Here is a 17,503-nt window from a genome sequence, read left to right on the forward strand (position 1 = left end):
AACACCATCATCAAGCACGTCCTTGTCCCAGCGCAGCGTTCAGTTATCCATTCAGCAAACCTTTGAACGCAGGCGCAAATACACTGCCAACACCCCACATGCCACAGTTCTAAATGCTAACATTTCGCGACTGCTTGCGCTGGAAATGTTGCCTTTTAGGCTGGTGGAGACAGAAGCATTCCGTGACCTGATGGCGGCAGCTGTCCCACGTTACTCGGTCCCCAGCCGCCACTATTTCTCCCGGTGTGCCGTCCCCGCGTTGCATAACCACGTGTCACAAAACATCACACGTGCCCTGAACAACGCTGTTTCACCCAAGGTCCACCTAACCACAGACACATGGACAAGTGCTTGTGGGCAAGGCCGCTACATCTCGTTGACGGCACACTGGGTTAATATTGTGGAAGCTGGGACCCAGTCTGAGCGAGGGACGGAACACGTCCTTCCCACACCAAGGTTTGCAGGCCCTACCTCAGTCAGTGTTTCACCCACACTCTACAGCTCCGGAATGTCATGCTCTTCAGCCTCCTCCTCCTCCTGCGCATCCTCATCCACTGTACCCTCCACACCAGTCACAAGCTGGAAGCACTGCAGCACTGCCTCGGCGAAGCGGCAACAGGCTGTGCTGAAGCTAATCTGCATAGGTGACAAACCCCACAATGCAGAAGAGCTGTGGACAGCTCTGAAACAGCAGGCAGATCACTGGCTTACACCTCTGAACCTAAAGCCAGGAAAGGTCGTGTGTGACAATGGCCGGAACCTGGTGGCTGCTTTGAGGCGAGGCCAGCTGACACATGTTCCATGCGTGGCCCATGTGCTCAACCTCGTGGTTCAGCGGTTTCTAAAGTCATACCCAGAGCTGTCTGATCTGCTGGTAAAAGTTCGCCGCCTGTCTGCACATTTTCGAAAGTCACCTACTGCTTCAGCCGGCCTTGCCGGCTTTCAGCGCAGTTTGCATCTTCCGGCTCACAGACTGGTGTGTGATGTCCCCACGCGTTGGAATTCAACTCTGCACATGTTGGTCAGGATATGTGAGCAGAAGAGGGCATCACCTAAGCCGTCGGGAAATGGGTCAAACTCCACACATAACACCTGAGGAGTGGAGATGGATGTCAGACCTATGTACCATCCTCCAAAACTTGGAGGACTCCACCAAGATGGTGAGTGGTGATGACGCCATTATTAGCGTCACCATACCGCTACTCTGCCTTCTAAAACGGTCTCTGCTGAAAAACAAACATGATGCATTGCAGGCGGAGCGCGATGAGTTGCAGCAAGAAACAGTAGTGGGTGTGGGTGATAACGCACAGCCCAGCCTCGTCTCATCACAACGTGCAGTGGAGGACTATGACGAGGAGGAGGATGAAGACATGGAGCAACTCTCCGGCCAAATTGAGGATATGACATGCACACCAGTCATATCCTCGGTTCAGCGTGGCTGGCCAGAGGACAGGGTAGATGAGGAGGAGGAGGAGGAGGAGGAGGAGGACAGCATGTTCAGTCATCTTGTTGGTCAGGCTACTGAAGTCCTGGCTGTTAAGAGTCTGGCGCACATGGCTGACTTTATGGTAAGCTGCCTGTCTCGTGACCCTCGCGTTAAGAACATCTTGGCCGACAATCATTACTGGTTGGTAACACTGTTAGACCCACGCTACAAGGAGAACTTTTTGTCTCTTATTCCCGTGGAGGAGAGGTCAACCAAAATGCAGCAGTTCCGGAAGGCCATAGTCACGGAAGTAGGCAAAGCATTCCCCTCACAAAACGCTAGCGGCATAGGTCAGGAATCAGTGGACAACCGAGGCGTACAGCCGAGAGAGGCACAAGTCCAATCCGCCAGAGGTAGGGGAACAGTCTTTAAGATGTGGGACAGTTTTCTCAGCCCCTCACGTACCACAGCCCCTGAGGTGCGGGGTAGTGCCACAAGAAATCCTAAGTTTGCCCAGATGCTGAAGGAGTACCTTGCAGATCGAACAACTGTACTCCGACATTCCTCTGTGCCTTACAATTATTGGGTATCCAAGCTGGACACGTGGCATGAATTGGCTCTCTACGCCTTGGAAGTCCTGGCCTGCCCTGCTGCTAGCGTTTTGTCAGAGCGTGTTTTTAGTGCCGCAGGTGGAATCATTACAGATAAACGCACCCGCCTGTCAACTGAAAATGCTGACAGGCTGACTCTGATCAAGATGAACAAGGGTTGGATTGGGCCAGACTTCACCACACCACCAGCAAATGAGAGCGGAATTTAAAGTTTGCCATGTACCTCCACTCACCCATGGGTACACACTTCTGGACTTTGGATAATCGCTGGACTGCTCCTCCTTCTCCTCATGCGCCACCATGATGATGACCGTTACAAATTGCAATACTTAGGCCTTTGTTTCAGGTATACCCCCAGTGGTAAATTTTTTCGCCCATTCTTTGCAGAATGGACATTACAACGACAGGAGACCCGCTCCTTTGCAATGGGAACAATGTTTTGAGGCCCTCATGCACGTCTCTACCCAGGGACAACGAGGAGCCTCCCAATTTTTGGCTGCCCTGCCTAAGGGCTATACTATAATACACCCACTTCCTGACAATGGACACTTAATGTTTTGAGGCCCTCATGCACGTCTCTACCCAGGGACAACGTGGAGCCTCCCAATTTTTGGCTGCCCTGCCTAAGGGCTATACTATAATACACCCACTTCCTGACAATGGACACTTAATGTTTTGAGGCCCTCATGCACGTCTCTACCCAGGGACAACGTGGAGCCTCCCAATTTTTGGCTGCCCTGCCTAAGGGCTATACTATAATACACCCACTTCCTGACAATGGACACTTAATGTTTTGAGGCCCTCATGCACGTCTCTACCCAGGGACAACGTGGAGCCTCCCAATTTTTGGCTGCCCTGCCTAAGGGCTATACTATAATACACCCACTTCCTGACAATGGACACTTAATGTTTTGAGGCCCTCATGCACGTCTCTACCCAGGGACAACGTGGAGCCTCCCAATTTTTGGCTGCCCTGCCTAAGGGCTATACTATAATACACCCACTTCCTGACAATGGACACTTAATGTTTTGAGGCCCTCATGCACGTCTCTACCCAGGGACAACGTGGAGCCTCCCAATTTTTGGCTGCCCTGCCTAAGGGCTATACTACAATAGACCCACTTCCTTCCAATGGGCACTTCAGGTTTACAGGCCCTCATGCACGTCTCTATCCAGGGACAACGTGGAGCCTCCCAATTTTTGGCTGCCCTGCCTAAGGGCTATACTACAATAGACCCACTTCCTTACAATGGGCACTTCAGGTTTACAGGCCATCATGCACGTCTCTATCCAGGGACAATGTGGAGCCTCCCAATTTTTGGCTGCCCTGCCTAAGGGCTATACTATAATACACCCACTTCCTGACAATGGACACTTAATGTTTTGAGGCCCTCATGCACGTCTCTACCCAGGGACAACGTGGAGCCTCCCAATTTTTGGCTGCCCTGCCTAAGGGCTATACTATAATACACCCACTTCCTGACAATGGACACTTAATGTTTTGAGGCCCTCATGCACGTCTCTACCCAGGGACAACGTGGAGCCTCCCAATTTTTGGCTGCCCTGCCTAAGGGCTATACTACAATAGACCCACTTCCTTCCAATGGGCACTTCAGGTTTACAGGCCCTCATGCACGTCTCTATCCAGGGACAACGTGGAGCCTCCCAATTTTTGGCTGCCCTGCCTAAGGGCTATACTACAATAGACCCACTTCCTTACAATGGGCACTTCAGGTTTACAGGCCATCATGCACGTCTCTATCCAGGGACAATGTGGAGCCTCCCAATTTTTGGCTGCCCTGCCTAAGGGCTATACTACAATAGACCCACTTCCTTACAATGGGCACTTCAGGTTTACAGGCCCTCATGCACGTCTGTATGCAGGGGCATTGGTGAACCTCACAATTTTGGACTGCCCTGGCAAAGGAAAATACTACAAAGACTCACTTTCTCAAAATGGGCACATTAGACTCAGAGGCCTTTATGTACGTCTCTTCTCAGGGACATCGGAGTGCCACACAATGTTTTCACGTAAAATCTTTCATGTATTAATCTCAAAAAGTAACATACACCAGCTCTATCTCACTATTGGGTATGTGCCCTTAACATTTCCGCCATGAAAAATCATTTTGGGGTCATTTTGGAAGGTTTTCTGGTGAGTCCGTAAAAATGGCGTAAAACGCGGACAAAATTGTTCACAGCTGTGACTTTTCAGTGATAAATGCTTCAAGGGGTCTTCCCCATGCTGTTGCCATGTCATTTGAGCACTCTTCTGAGACTTTTGTGACATTTTTAGGGTTTCTCCATGCTGCCGGGGGGTCATTTCACAAAAATACTCGGGTCTCCCATAGGATAACATTGGGCTCGTTGCTCGGGCCGAGTACACGAGTATCTTGGGAGGCTCGGCCCGAGCTTCGAGCACCCGAGCTTTTTAGTACTCGCTCATCACTAATAAAGATATCAATAGGAAAAAAGAAATCAAACAAGCAAAACTAGCTACTGAAACAAAAATCACCAATGACATTAAAATAAATCCCAAAATCTTTATAAATATTTATAAATACAAAGGATAGTATTGGCCCCTTAAAATATAATAACAAGTTAGTTATAGAGGACAAACATAAGACTGAGATATTAAATAGGCATTTCTCATCTGTGTTCACCAAGGAACTGACTGTACCAGGGATCATTCAACAAGTAAAAAATCAAAGTTCACCACCCGATATAATTAATTTAACACAAGAAGAAGTACGCCTACGTCTGAGTAAATTAAACATTGACAAATCCCCAGGGCCAGATGGCATTCATGCACGAATATTGAGGGAATTGAGCTCCGTAATCGACAGACCACTGTATCTCATCTTTTTACACTCGCTTGTAACAGGGTTGGTTCCTCAGGATTGGAGGATTGCTGATGTGGTACCGATATTTAAGAAAGGTAAGAGGGTAGATCCAGGCCACTACCGTCCAGTAAGCCTGACATCAGTAGTATGCAAAGTTTTTGAGGGCATTTTAAGGGATGACATGCAAAAATATATTGCAGAAAATAATATAATAACTGACAGACAGCATGGATTCATGACAGATAAGTCGTGTCTAACCAACCTGTTGGAGTTCTATGAGGGGGTAAGTGCAAACTTGGATATTGGTAATGCAGCTTATGTGATTTATTTGGACTTTGCAAAGGCATTTTATACTGTACCACATAATAGCCTTATACTAAAGCTCCAGAGGCAAGGACTAGGGGAAACTATATGCAATTGGGTGAAGCAATTGGCTAAAAGATAGGAAACAAAGAGTAGTCATAAATGGTACATTCTCTAAATGGGCTATAGTGAGCAGTGGGGTGCCGCAGGGATCTGTGCTAGGACCGATTCTCTTTAATCTCTTTATTAATGACCTTGTCGAGGGGATTGATAGTAAAGTGTTAGTCTCTGCTGATGACACCAAACTATGTAGGATATTAAAAACTGATTTTGATAGTACAATATTACAAAAAGATCTGGATAAGATGTCAGAATGGGCAGATACTTAGCAAATGAGATTTAATGTTGATAAATGTAAAGTAATGCACCTAGGACGGAGTAATCCTATAACTGAGTATACATTAAATGGAAGTAAACTCGGGACTACAGAACAGAAGAAGGACTTGGGTATTCTCATTACAAATAACCTGAGCAGCAGTACTCAATGTCAAGCAGCAGCTGCTAAAGCAAACAAGATTTTAGGGTATTTAAAAAAAGAGATTAGATCCCGTGATCCCAACGTATTGTTACCCCTCTATAAATCACTTGTAAGGCCACATCTGGAATATGGGATCCAGTTTTGGGCTCCACATTTTAAAAATAACATTCAGAAGTTAAAGTCAGTTCAAAGGCGGGCAACTAGACTACAACAAGTAATGGAAGGCCTCCCATATGATGACAGGTTGAAAAAGTTAGATATGTTTAGCTTAGAAAAAAAGACGTCTCAGAAGAGATCTCATTTATATGTATAAATACATGTGTGGTTAATATAAAGGACTGGCACATGACTTATTTCTTCCAAAGACAATACTAAGGACCAGGGGACACTCACTGCGAGTGGAAGAAAAGCGATTCCGGCAGCTAAATAGGAAAGGGTTCTTTACAGTTAGAGCAGTCAGACTGTCGAATGCCCTACCACAAGAGGTAGTAATGGCAGATACTATAACAGCTTTTAAAAAATGGCTGGATGATTTCCTCAGTACACAAAACATTGTTGGTTATAAACGACTTAGTGACCAAATGTAGAGCTGGTGGAGGAAGGTTGAACTAGATGGACCTAGGTCTTTTTTCAACCTAAGTAACTATGTGTATGCTGCAGTGTCCTAGAAGCTCCTTTTGCTCTGTTGCTCCTCTCTCTGGCTCAACTTACATGTACCCCTGGCTAACGTAGCTTTAGAGTCAGAGAGAGGAGCTTTGAAGACAGGCAGGTGCGTGGCAGCCATTGGTGGTTGTACTGCTCATGGATGGCTCAGCACAGTGTCTGCTCCTGGCAGAAACTCAGACAGGCGCATCGCACACAGTCACAAAACAGGCAAATAGCAATGCCTAGACTGGTCCTCAGCAGACAGAGGCGGACCAAGTAATAGTCCACTTTCTGGATTGGTAGATGTATAGCCTGGCTAGAATAAAGATTAATTTATAATGTGTATACAGTACAGACCAAACGTTTGGACACACCTTCTCATTCAAAGAGTTTTCTTTATTTTCATGACTCTGAAAATTGTAGATTCACATCGAAGGCATCAAAACTATGAATTAACACATGTGGAATGAAATACTTAACAAAAAAGTGTGAAACAACTGAAAATATGTCTTATATTCTAGGTTCTTCAAAGTAGCCACCTTTTGCTTTGATTACTGCTTTGCACACTCTTGGCATTCTCTTGATGAGCTTCAAGAAGTAGTCACTAGAAATGGTTTTGACTTGACAGGTGTGCACTGTCAGGTTTAATAAGTGGGATTTCTTGCCTTATAAATGGGGTTGGGACCATCAGTTGTGTTGTGCAGAAGTCTGGTGGATACACAGCTGATAGTCCTACTGAATAGATTGTTAGAATTTGTATTATGGCAAGAAAAAAGCAGCTAGGTAAAACGAGTGGCCATCATTACTTTAAGAAATGAAGGTCAGTCAGTCCGAAAAATTGGGAATACTTTGAAAGTGTCCCCAAGTGCAGTGCGAAAAACCATCAAACACTACAAAGAAACTGGCTCACATGAGGACCGCCCCAGGAAAGGAAGACCAAGAGTCACCTCTGCTGCGGAGGATAAGTTTATCCGAGTCATCAGCCACAAAAATCTCAGGTTAACAGCAGCTCAGATTAGAGACCAGGTCAATGCCACACAGAGTTCTAGCAGCAGACACATCTCTAGAACAACTGTTAAGAGGAGACTTTGTGCAGCAGGCCTTCATGATAAAATAGCTGCTAGGAAACCCATGCTAAGGACAGGCAACAAGCAGAAGAGACTTGTTTGGGCTAAAGAACACAAGGAATGGACATTAGACCACTTGAAATCTGTGCTTTGGTCTGATGAGTCCAAATTTGAGATCTTTGGATCCAACCACCGTGTCTTTGTGCGACGCAGAAAAGGTGAACGGAAGGACTCTACATGGCTGGATCCCACCATGAAGCATGGAGGAGGAGGTGTGATGGTGTGGGGGTGCTTTGCTGGTGACACTTTTGGGGATTTATTCAAAATTGAAGGCATACTGAACCAGCATGGCTACCACAGCATCTTGCAGCGGCATGCTATTCCATCCGGTTTGCATTTAGTTGGACCATCATTTATTTTTCAACAGTACAATGACCCCAAACACACCTCCAGGCTGTGTAAGGGCTATTTGACTAAGAAGGAGAGTGATGGGGTGCTACGCCAGATGACCTGGCCTCCACAGTCACCAGAGCTGAACCCAATCGAGATGGTTTGGGGTGAGCTGTACCGCAGAGTGAAGGCAAAAGTGCCAACAAGTGACAAGCATCTCTGGGAACTTCTTCAAGACTGTTGGAAGACCATTTCCGGTGACTACCTCTTGAAGCTCATCAAGAGAATGCCAACTGTGTGCAAAGCAGTAATCAAAGCAAAAGGTGGCTACTTTGAAGAACCTAAAATATAAGACATATTTTCAGTTGTTTCACACTTTTTTGTTAAGTATTTCATTCCACATGTGTTAATTTATAGTTTTGATGCCTTCAATGTGAATCTACAATTTTCAGAGTCATGAAAATAAAGAAAACTCTTTGAATGCGAAGGTGTGGCCAAACATTTGGTCTGTACTGCATATGCCCCCCAGTAACTTGTATGCCGGCTGCCAGTAACTTATATGTCACTCCCAATAACTTGTTTGTCCCTCCAGTAACATGTAGCCCCCTCCCCCCCCCAGTAACTTCTATGCTGCACCCAGTAATGTGTATGCTGTTTATGATAATATTTTATTGTATTTTCTATTTATCCGGTAGGGGGGGCCCATTCAGGCTTTTGCTATTGAGTCCCATGATTTCTATGTACGCTCCTGCCTTAGATCACATCAGTCCATAAGTTTCACAGGAGTAAAATTACTGTGACAGTCTACAATAGAGAACACAGAGCTATCAACCTTCCTTTTTACCAGTGATCACAGACCCAGCTACATCTCTCTCTAAGACCAAAGATTTCACATACCAGCTTTGTCTCCCAAGGTAGTTTTCTATATGAATATAGTTATTAATCAGCCCACACCATATCACTAGTCCTAACAGGACTACTTTAAAGTGGCAATAGTTTATAAATCCAAAACCTCCCAAATAGAGCAGGACAAATCCACCCAGATGTGCAACATAATATATGCACATTGTATTACTGTATATATAATGAATAACAATAACCAATGCAAATAAATGCACTCATAGTTCTTTATAAAGAGGAAAGATAATGTATATCCCACTACACATGGGCCATAAAACGGATGTGCAAGGGATCTTAGCTTTGTAAAAGTAGATGAACCAATTGTATTTGGAAAGATTATGCAACTTTTGTCAAATGATCCAACAATTAGATATGAAATCATTACAGTATATATATTTATTTTTTTGCATTTCAAGTCATTAATCCTGCTTATGTACTTTTATATACACAGGATTTCAAAGCATTCAAGCAAGATAGTATGGAGAGTTTGGAGCTTCTAGATTTACTGTTTGATTGCCAAGATGGCATTCTTCGCCATGAATGTTCAACTGCTGAGACCATGTGGACATCTGAGACAAATGTTAGTATATATATATATAGTAGATATATATATATATATATATATATATATATATATATATATATATATATATATCTTATTTAGCTACTTGTTTTTTGTTTCCTTATTTTTATCTGATATAATTTTATAATTTTTATATTTTCTGGAGCAGAACCCTACCAAGGATGATGAGGCATTTTTTACTTTCCTGCTGGCACCTAATGATTCCTCCTCAGACTCAAATCTCTGGTCACCTGCTGCCAGTGACAGTGGTCTTTCCGAAGACAACCAGTCAGACCAACAGGATAGTCCTGACCAGTACAACTATACAGACTCTTACCATATGATGCATCATCAAACAGATTTAGAAGGACCTAATGTGTCCATTGACCTGGGTGAACAATCAGGTAATTTATGTAGAATAAAAGAGGACATTTGTTTTAGGTTAATTAAGACATCAAAGAACTCAACATTGAAATTACAACATCAGGAAGGAAACATTGTAGAATTATGGAAATCACAAAATTGACATGTTAATAGTGTGGATGTAGTGAAAAAATGGAAATAAAATGTTCAAAACATCTTGATTTATTTAGTGTCTAGCATGAGCTCCACATGCAAAAATACATGAACCTACGTATTTTGGCATTTATTGGTTGTCTGAGGAATGTTCCACGATGATGAGCCCACATTAGCTAGGATATCATCAAATGAAGATCCACTGCTGGCAGCTCCCTTTGCAATTGTTGACCAATGACCTCTCAGCTAATGTGCTTCATGAGCAACAAATCCGGATGCGCTACTGGAATTTGTAGCACGTTTATTCGTCACAGGCTACTCACAGAAACAAGAGTTACAAGCAGCATCACATTATTATGTTGCATAACAGCTCAAGGGACACTTTGGAGAAATGGCGGTAACATTGGTTCCACAGCAAAATCAATGTAGTGCTGAGCTATTTGGGCACCTGGAGTGAAGGCTACAGGGATCTGGCTAATGTACATGATGCCACTTTACACCATACTCCCAGAAGTAGGACCATGTGATTTTCTGTTGTGAAGTCTTCTTCATGGCATAGCCTATGTGGTCTCCAGAAAAAATCTCTGACTATCATTGTTTCCAAGACAAAACTGGCACTCATCAGTGTAGAAGATAATAATAATAATATTTATATAGCACAATTAATTCCACAACGCTTTACATACATTGCCAGAGTATCCGGAATAAACCCATACAAACACAGGAAGAACATACAAACTCCTTGCAGATGTTGTCTTTGGTGGGATTTGAAACAAGTACCCCAGCGCTGCAATACTGCAGTGCTAACCACTGAGCACTGTTATAGACTCCATTTCCATATTGCTTGGCAAGCTGATACTTTTTGAGAGCGGTGGTATGAGGTCATTTAAACCCCTAAGCTGGACATCTGTAGCCCACTGTCGCACAAACACATAGCGATTTGCTAGAGAGATAAACCAAGGTCTCTCAGTTCAAGATTATTTATTCATAAATTGTAAAGCGAGACGATCGGTGGGGGTCCAACCTCTGGGACTAAACAGGGCAGGGTCCCATCATCATTTCTCTTCATCATCTTCTCAGTTTGCGACAAGTGCTGATAACTCGCATGTCAATAAACAAGAGGTATCTCACAATCATCCCACAAGAGTTGATCTAATTTTTGAGGTTCTATATGGCTAAACAATTCTTTCAATCTGGCTTAATGCAGCTCTCACAAGCAACATGTTGGAGCTAGGTGCTTGAAAATGTGATAATTTGCACAGATTTGGACACTTTTCACTCCCTTGATTCGAATAACCTTTACAGCTTGTCATTCTTAATGAGGCAATTTCAATGTTGAGCAGTGTAATAAAACTTTAGGTTTGCTGTATTGTATTTATGATGGAAGTATAGCATATTCCAATAATTTTAATTTGAATATATTGAAATATATTTAAGCAGGGCAGTGGCTGTGGGCGTCTCAGAGGGTCGGAGTACCACCAATCAGAAAGTGATGCCACATATTGCTTTTATGGGACAGTAAAATACTTTCATTATAGATTGAATATATACAGTTAGGTCCAGAAATATTTGGACAGTGACACAAGTTTTGTTATTTTAGCTGTTTACAAAAACATGTTCAGAAATACAATTATATATATAATATGGGCTGAAAGTGCACACTCCCAGCTGCAATATGAGAGTTTTCACATCCAAATCGGAGAAAGGGTTTAGGAATCATAGCTCTGTAATGCATAGCCTCCTCTTTTTCAAGGGACCAAAAGTAATTGGACAAGGGACTCTAAGGGCTGCAATTAACTCTGAAGGCATCTCCCTCGTTAACCTGTAATCAATGAAGTAGTTAAAAGGTCTGGGGTTGATTACAGGTGTGTGGTTTTGCATTTGGAAGCTGTTGCTGTGACCAGACAACATGCGGTCTAAGGAACTCTCAATTGAGGTGAAGCAGAACATCCTGAGGCTGAAAAAAAAGAAAAAATCCTTCAGAGAGATAGCAGACATGCTTGGAGTAGCAAAATCAACAGTCGGGTACATTCTGAGAAAAAAGGAATTGACTGGTGAGCTTGGGAACTCAAAAAGGCCTGGGCGTCCACGGATGACAACAGTGGTGGATGATTGCCGCATACTTTCTTTGGTGAAGAAGAACCCGTTCACAACATCAACTGAAGTCCAGAACACTCTCAGTGAAGTAGGTGTATCTGTCTCTAAGTCAACAGTAAAGAGAAGACTCCATGAAAGTAAATACAAAGGGTTCACATCTAGATGCAAACCATTCATCAATTCAAAAAATAGACAGGCCAGAGTTAAATTTGCTGAAAAACACCTCATGAAGCCAGCTCAGTTCTGGAAAAGTATTCTATGGACAGATGAGACAAAGATCAACCTGTACCAGAATGATGGGAAGAAAAAAGTTTGGAGAAGAAAGGGAACGGCACATGATCCAAGGCACACCACATCCTCTGTAAAACATGGTGGAGGCAACGTGATGGCATGGGCATGCATGGCTTTCAATGGCACTGGGTCACTTGTGTTTATTGATGACATAACAGCAGACAAGAGTAGCCGGATGAATTCTGAAGTGTACCGGGATATACTTTCAGCCCAGATTCAGCCAAATGCCGCAAAGTTGATCGGACGGCGCTTCATAGTACAGATGGACAATGACCCCAAACATACAGCCAAAGCTACCCAGGAGTTCATGAGTGCAAAAAAGTGGAACATTCTGCAATGGCCAAGTCAATCACCAGATCTTAACCCAATTGAGCATGCATTTCACTTGCTCAAATCCAGACTTAAGACGGAAAGACCCACAAACAAGCAAGACCTGAAGGCTGCGGCTCTAAAGGCCTGGCAAAGCATTAAGAAGGAGGAAACCCAGCGTTTGGTGATGTCCATGGGTTCCAGACTTAAGGCAGTGATTGCCTCCAAAGGATTCGCAACAAAATATTGAAAATAAAAATATTTTGTTTGGGTTTGGTTTATTTGTCCAATTACTTTTGACCTCCTAAAATGTGGAGTGTTTGTAAAGAAATGTGTACAATTCCTACAATTTCTATCAGATATTTTTGTTCAAACCTTCAAATTAAACGTTACAATCTGCACTTGAATTCTGTTGTAGAGGTTTCATTTCAAATCCAATGTGGTGGCATGCAGAGCCCAACTCGCGAAAATTGTGTCACTGTCCAAATATTTCTGGACCTAACTGTATATTATAGATTTCATTATAGATTGAATATACTACAAAGTGCTCTGATAACACATGCTGTACTTTGTCCATGTTAGCTATGAATAAGATGCAAAAAATGATCAAATTATTTATACACTTATCATAGAGTTGTAAACAACTTATGGGGATAAAAAAAACTGCTGTACTCTCAAAAATAGAAATGAGTACCTTAATGTGAATTTGTGAATCCAAAATAGTATATTGAAAACGTAAACACTATCAGAAATTCTTTGGTGCTGTTTTATATAAATTCTTCTTTAGTCAGTTTCAGGAGCTGCAGGAAGGAAACAATTTTACCAGCCAGTTTTAGGCCTCCGTCACACATCCGTGCCGCAGGTACGTGTTTGCCATTTTTTACACGTGCTGGCGGCACAGAGACACGTACACTAATGCTACCCTATGGTAGCAGGCACACACACGTAAAACAACACGGAACGTACATGTCCAAGTATTCTCCGGCAGCAAGGGTGTCACACGGCCCGCACCCGTACCACACGGATGTAGTGTGGATGCGGTTCCGTGTGACACACGTCGGAGAAAACACACGTGTCAGAGAAAAAAGTAAAATCTTAACTCACCATCTCCTGCCCTCCTGTCTCTTCCGCTTCTGTCACTTGCTGCCGACCGCTGCTCATTATGCTCATTTTTCACTGTGGCCGGCAGCAGCAGCAGCAGAGAGATGGCAGGGCTGGAGCTGAAGATCATTACCCTGGACAGCAGGAAGGACCACGTGAGTATGCAAATTACCGGTTCTCCGTGTGTTATCGCGGATAGCACACGGAGATACACGTGGCCCGCACGTACCAGAGACACGTACTTACCTACACGCAACACGCAGGGTAAATACGTGTCTCGCGGCATGTGCGTGATTTTCACGTGAGTGTGGCAGAGGCCTTAAGTTGTATCCATACATCATAATTAAAGGAATTTGACAGGTTTTTGCTCCCATTTGAGAGTACTATAATGTAGAGACAGAGACCTTGATTCCAATGATGTATCACTTAGTTTACTAGGTGCAGCAACTGTGACACAATCAGAGTTCTTAGATGTAGCAGTGCTGAGAAAGCTAACCCGTCCACATTATTGCTTATAAACAGTGCTAGGGGCGTGATTGGTCAAGGTCTCATGAGGGCACCTAGTCCCGGCAGTGATAATCTCCTACTGATAGACCACTCATTGTATTGAATCAACACCACAGAGCCTAACAAGTTACACATCCCTGAAATCAGTGTCTCATACCCTACCTCATGCTGACGTCAGATTACATAGTAAAAACATGCTGACAGATTGACAGATTGCTTTTATGGGAAATAAGGAGAAGGGAGAGGTAACCCATCTTACGGTAAAAGACAGTACAAGTTGTCAAAGTAATCCTGAGAACGGACACACAGTAATTGCAATTTCGTAATCATTAGTATAATTTTGGGCTGCAAAGGAAACCAGACTAAATATACAGTACAAACTATATGTAGGAGTCTCAAGTCAAAACTAAACCTATTACCCTAGTGTCGAAGTTAACAGTGCAAACCACTAAGCAGTTGTGCCATTCATAGTGTTAATTAGACGAAAGGGAACCTGTTACAAGGATTCTCCCTTGTAAGCTGCGGCCACCAGCAGTAAGCCATACACAGAGCGGTGACTGAACCATCGCCATCGCCACCCCAGTGACTGCAACCCAAATGCTGCTGGAAGAATTAGGGTATGTCCACACGCTGCATTCTTGATTTGCAAAAAGAAAGCACTCTCTAGAAGACTTGACATCTGTAAACACTGTGTTTGAAGAAAAAACCCCACGGTAAAAGCGCATGCATTTTCAATGCCTTCTGATGCGTTTTTGTAAGTGTGTGTTTTAAAGGAGAAATAAAATATAATAGGATAAGATAGGATAGGATAATTGATAGATACAGTTAGGTCCAGAAATATTTGGACAGTGACACAAGTTTTGTTATTTTAGCTGTTTACAAAAACATGTTCAGAAATACAATTATATATATAATATGGGCTGAAAGTGCACACTCCCAGCTGCAATATGAGAGTTTTCACATCCAAATCGGAGTAAGGGTTTAGGAATCATAGCTCTGTAATGCATAGCCTCCTCTTTTTAAAGGGACCAAAAGTAATTGGACAAGGGACTCTAAGGGCTGCAATTAACTCTGAAGGCGTCTCCCTCGTTAACCTGTAATCAATGAAGTAGTTAAAAGGTCTGGGGTTGATTACAGGTGTGTGGTTTTGCATTTGGAAGCTGTTGCTGTGACCAGACAACATGCGGTCTAAGGAACTCTCAATTGAGGTGAAGCAGAACATCCTGAGGCTGAAAAAAAAGAAAAAATCCATCAGAGAGATAGCAGACATGCTTGGAGTAGCAAAATCAACAGTTGGGTACATTCTGAGAAAAAAGGAATTGACTGGTGAGCTTGGGAACTCAAAAAGGCCTGGGCGTCCACGGATGACAACAGTGGTGGATGATCGCCGCATACTTTCTTTGGTGAAGAAGAACCCGTTCACAACATCAACTGAAGTCCAGAACACTCTCAGTGAAGTAGGTGTATCTGTCTCTAAGTCAACAGTAAAGAGAAGACTCCATGAAAGTAAATACAAAGGGTTCACATCTAGATGCAAACCATTCATCAATTCCAAAAATAGACAGGCCAGATTTAAATTTGCTGAAAAACACCTCATGAAGCCAGCTCAGTTCTGGAAAAGTATTCTATGGACAGATGAGACAAAGATCAACCTGTACCAGAATGATGGGAAGAAAAAAGTTTGGAGAAGAAAGGGAACGGCACATGATCCAAGGCACACCACATCCTCTGTAAAACATGTTGGAGGCATGGGCATGCATGGCTTTCAATGGCACTGGGTCACTTGTGTTTATTGATGACATAACAGCAGACAAGAGTAGCCGGATGAATTCTGAAGTGTACCGGGATATACTTTCAGCCCAGATTCAGCCAAATGCCGCAAAGTTGATCGGACGGCGCTTCATAGTACAGATGGACAATGACCCCAAGCATACAGCCAAAGCTACCCAGGAGTTCATGAGTGCAAAAAAGTGGAACATTCTGCAATGGCCAAGTCAATCACCAGATCTTAACCCAATTGAGCATGCATTTCACTTGCTCAAATCCAGACTTAAGACGGAAAGACCCACAAACAAGCAAGACCTGAAGGCTGCGGCTGTAAAGGCCTGGCAAAGCATTAAGAAGGAGGAAACCCAGCGTTTGGTGATGTCCATGGGTTCCAGACTTAAGGCAGTGATTGCCTCCAAAGGATTCGCAACAAAATATTGAAAATAAAAATATTTTGTTTGGGTTTGGTTTATTTGTCCAATTACTTTTGACCTCCTAAAATGTGGAGTGTTTGTAAAGAAATGTGTACAATTCCTACAATTTCTATCAGATATTTTTGTTCAAACCTTCAAATTAAACGTTACAATCTGCACTTGAATTCTGTTGTAGAGGTTTCATTTCAAATCCAATGTGGTGGCATGCAGAGTCCAACTCGTGAAAATTGTGTCAGTGTCCAAATATTTCTGGACCTAACTGTAGCTAGAACAGATCGCTAGAATAGATAGCTAGATAGATAGATATAAAGAATAGATAGAACATATAGAATAGATAAAAAGAACATATAGAATAGATACTAAGAAAGAACATATAGAAAGGATAGAAAGAAATAACAGAATAGCTTGATAGAGGGATTGCTAACTTGGACAGCTGTTTTTTAAAAATTTGTTTGGTAAAAAAAATGATGTGGGGTCCCCCCCCATTTTTCATATCCAGCACAGGAACAACTGCAGCTGCTGGCTGCAAACCTCAGCTGTCTGCTGTACCTTTGCTAGTTATAAAAAATAAAGGGGATCCCACACTTTTTTTTTTAATTATTTGATTTATTTTTTTTAAACAAAAAAGGACATGGGGTCCCCCCATTTTTCTAAAAATAAAAGCCAAGGTGCAGCAGACAACTGGGGGCTAATATCATTAGGGTAGGAAGCCCATTGTTATTTGGCCCTTTCCAGTCTAACATTAGCAGCCCACAGCCGCTCCAGAAGTGGCACATCCTTAAGTTGCACCAATTCTGGTGCTGGACACAGTTATTCCCGTTGCGGTTGCAATCGGAGTAATAAAGAGTTAATGGCAGCCCACAGCAGCCACTAAGTCCTAGATTAGTGAATGCAGTCGTCTATGAGAACCTGCCAACATCACTAATCTGTAAGTGAAAGTAACTACACATACACCCCCAAAATTCTTTATTTGGAATAAAATACAAAAACACACTCTTTCACCACTTTATTAACCCCCTAAACACGCCTGCAGGTCCAAAGTAATCCACACGAGTTCCAATGGTGATTCAGCTCTGCTACATCTATGTCCTGTCACAGCAGCACAATAGAGCATGACTGGCCGCTGACAGCAGACAAAGACAGTGCTGTGCGATGAGAACGAACTCAGGTGAACCTTTGACGTAAGTGCCATGACA

At 43.1% G+C, this 17,503-nt stretch overlaps 1 protein-coding gene across 2 annotated transcripts in view; it reads left to right on the forward strand.

Moving 5' to 3' along the window:
• The window catches only part of CREB3L3 (cAMP responsive element binding protein 3 like 3), a 383,132-nt gene that overhangs the window by 115,071 nt on the left and 250,558 nt on the right, over positions 1–17,503 (forward strand). For both annotated transcript variants that reach the window (XM_075337865.1, XM_075337866.1), the window contains exons 2-3: positions 9,175–9,303; positions 9,455–9,689. In XM_075337865.1, the coding sequence (XP_075193980.1) occupies positions 9,175–9,303; positions 9,455–9,689 (364 nt within the window). The remainder of the gene's footprint in view (positions 1–9,174; positions 9,304–9,454; positions 9,690–17,503) is intronic.

Source organism: Anomaloglossus baeobatrachus, chromosome 1 (genome assembly GCF_048569485.1).
Source record: "Anomaloglossus baeobatrachus isolate aAnoBae1 chromosome 1, aAnoBae1.hap1, whole genome shotgun sequence".
Taxonomy (NCBI): domain Eukaryota; kingdom Metazoa; phylum Chordata; class Amphibia; order Anura; family Aromobatidae; genus Anomaloglossus; species Anomaloglossus baeobatrachus.